Raw genomic sequence first — 2,277 nt, forward strand, 5'->3', positions numbered from 1 at the left:
ATAGTGGAATCTTTATTTGTTAAGGACAGCACATCAGAACAGAGCAGCCAAACCAGAGATGTTGCTTGCCAGACAGACGCAAAACCGCTGACCAAGTCTGTTGGTACTCAGTCATCAATGAAGATGTTTCATGTTCGCTACAGGAGTTCAGGTATGTTTATGTATTACATGATACTGCTTATACAGAGGACCTATAACTAGTCTTGTTACACAATAAGTGTCACATAACAGTAACACACAACTACTTTGTATATTACAGGTGTCCAGACGACAGATACAGTTTCAGACATTGACAGTTTGTCACCAGCAGCTGGTTTAATATTTAGGACCTCTACACCTATAAAGTGGCCATCAAAGAGACCTCGTGTGGAACTGGAGGAAGAGGATGACGAAGAAACCCTAATGGACACATCATCTGTAGTAGCACCTGAAGAGCAAGATTATACATTTGATCCAGCAGAGACGGACACAACTTTAACGGAGACAGCAGACATGTCGTAAGTTTCAAAACTGCATTTGTTTTAGAACAGGGGTGTCAAACTGAGTTCCTTGTTGGCCACAGCACTGCAGAGTTTACCTCTAATCATTATTAAACACACCTGAGGCAGCTAATCAACTCTCTAAGGCTCATTAAAAAAGTTCAAGTATACCTGTTGATCCTTCTGGAACTGAGTTTAACACCCCTGGTTCAGAATTTTATTATTATATTTTGTTACTTTTGTATTTAATATTTGTTAACCAGTACGAGTTTTTGTTTCTTAGTGCTCAAGCAAAATGGCAAAATGAGACGCTAGATCGCCTGAGTGAAAGGGAAAGGGTCATCGTTGGAGGTGACATGAGGGCTGACTCACCAGGTACATAGTTGTAAATAAGAAGGATGCATGGATGCTCGGGTATTTTCCGGATCATGAAGCATAACATGCATAGGTAGTATCTAACTGAATTCAATGCACTCGTGGTAATAATGCTTTGTGTAATATTACTTTCAAAGGCCACTCTGCAAAGTTTGGAAGCTATACATTGATGGACCTTCAGACCAACACCGTTGTGGACACACAGCTGGTTCAGGTGGGAGAGAAGAAATATCACTATTTAAAAAAAATTACATTTTGAGAAGTTTAAAACTTCTGGTTTGTCTAAGTTGATTGTTTCGTTCCCTATACTTGTCTATTTCAGAGTAACGAAGTGGGAGGAAGCTACCACATGGAAAAAGGATTACAGAGGAGCCTTGCCCTGTTGGAAGCTCGTGGTGTTACTCTGGAGTGTATTGTAACTGACCGCCAAATTACAGGGGGTACTGGGGGGTACTATACCCCCCAATGAAGACCCAGTAGGGGACAGAAATATCAGTTTTGGGGGGGTCAGATAATTTTTCTGATATTGTGAAAAAATATAATTACAGTTACAATACAAGTCAACTCCTAATTTCACTGTAGGAACATTTTAATGTAAAGCGATTTCAGACACCCCTATTGTGGACCGTACCATTTTTAACCACCATGGCGATAGAGAACGACTTCAACTTCTCAAGCAAGTGTCAACGTTGAATGATAAAACGCTAGTTTCATAAAGTATCATTCTTTTCAACATTCCTTATTTGTATATTCAAAAATATTTAAAATAATCTAATTTAATAGTTATAATTTTTCAATGTAAATGATTTAATTTTATTGGTAACAGCCTAGTGTCTAATTATTTTAATTGAATATATTTATCAAATTTAAGAATTTGAAATGAAAGATGGAGCATACATTTAATAAAATTAGGGGAAAATGCCCTTTATAAAGCTACAAAAAATTATTCTGAGTGTTTTCAAACAGTGATGTAATGAAACATTGACAATTTAAGCTTGAAGGGAGTAAAGCCTCTGTTTAGGCTATTAAGGAAATGTAATTTTGCCAAAAGAAGAACTTTTATTTTAAATAAATGTTCATTTTAAATCAGCCTACTTCAGTGTGATGTTACCATATTATCATGCTTAACACTAAGAATTTGAATAATTGTAATGTGATGATCAGATGCAGATCTAAATCAAAGAATATGGGCGGTTTGCGGGTGGATTTTTTATTTTTAAGGCGAGACTCTACAGGTGAATAGGGTAAAATGTTTAAATAATAGATATCACCATGAAACTTCCTCAGTTGATTACTTACACAAGTATATAAAAAAAATGTATTACAAGTTTTAGAAATGTATATGTTTAATTATGCAAATTAGGCATTATCTCATTAAATATGTACGATTTTGCATATATTTTCGGTAGATAGATCTGCACAT

General features: G+C 35.8%; 1 protein-coding gene across 1 annotated transcript; it reads left to right on the forward strand.

Annotated features, from left to right (window-relative positions):
- The first annotated feature begins 251 nt into the window (after window positions 1-251).
- LOC309510071 (uncharacterized protein) lies at window positions 252-2,017 on the forward strand. The gene is made up of 4 exons (XM_082191170.1): window positions 252-497; window positions 763-854; window positions 992-1,068; window positions 1,177-2,017. The coding sequence occupies exons 1-4, from the start codon at window positions 403-405 to the stop codon at window positions 1,321-1,323; spliced, it is 411 nt and encodes a 136-aa protein (XP_082047296.1). The 5' UTR covers window positions 252-402; the 3' UTR covers window positions 1,324-2,017.
- The last annotated feature ends 260 nt before the right edge of the window (window positions 2,018-2,277 follow it).

This window comes from Leuciscus leuciscus, assembly GCF_965113295.1.
Source record: "Leuciscus leuciscus genome assembly, contig: SUPER_11_unloc_1, whole genome shotgun sequence".
Lineage (NCBI taxonomy): Eukaryota > Metazoa > Chordata > Actinopteri > Cypriniformes > Leuciscidae > Leuciscus > Leuciscus leuciscus.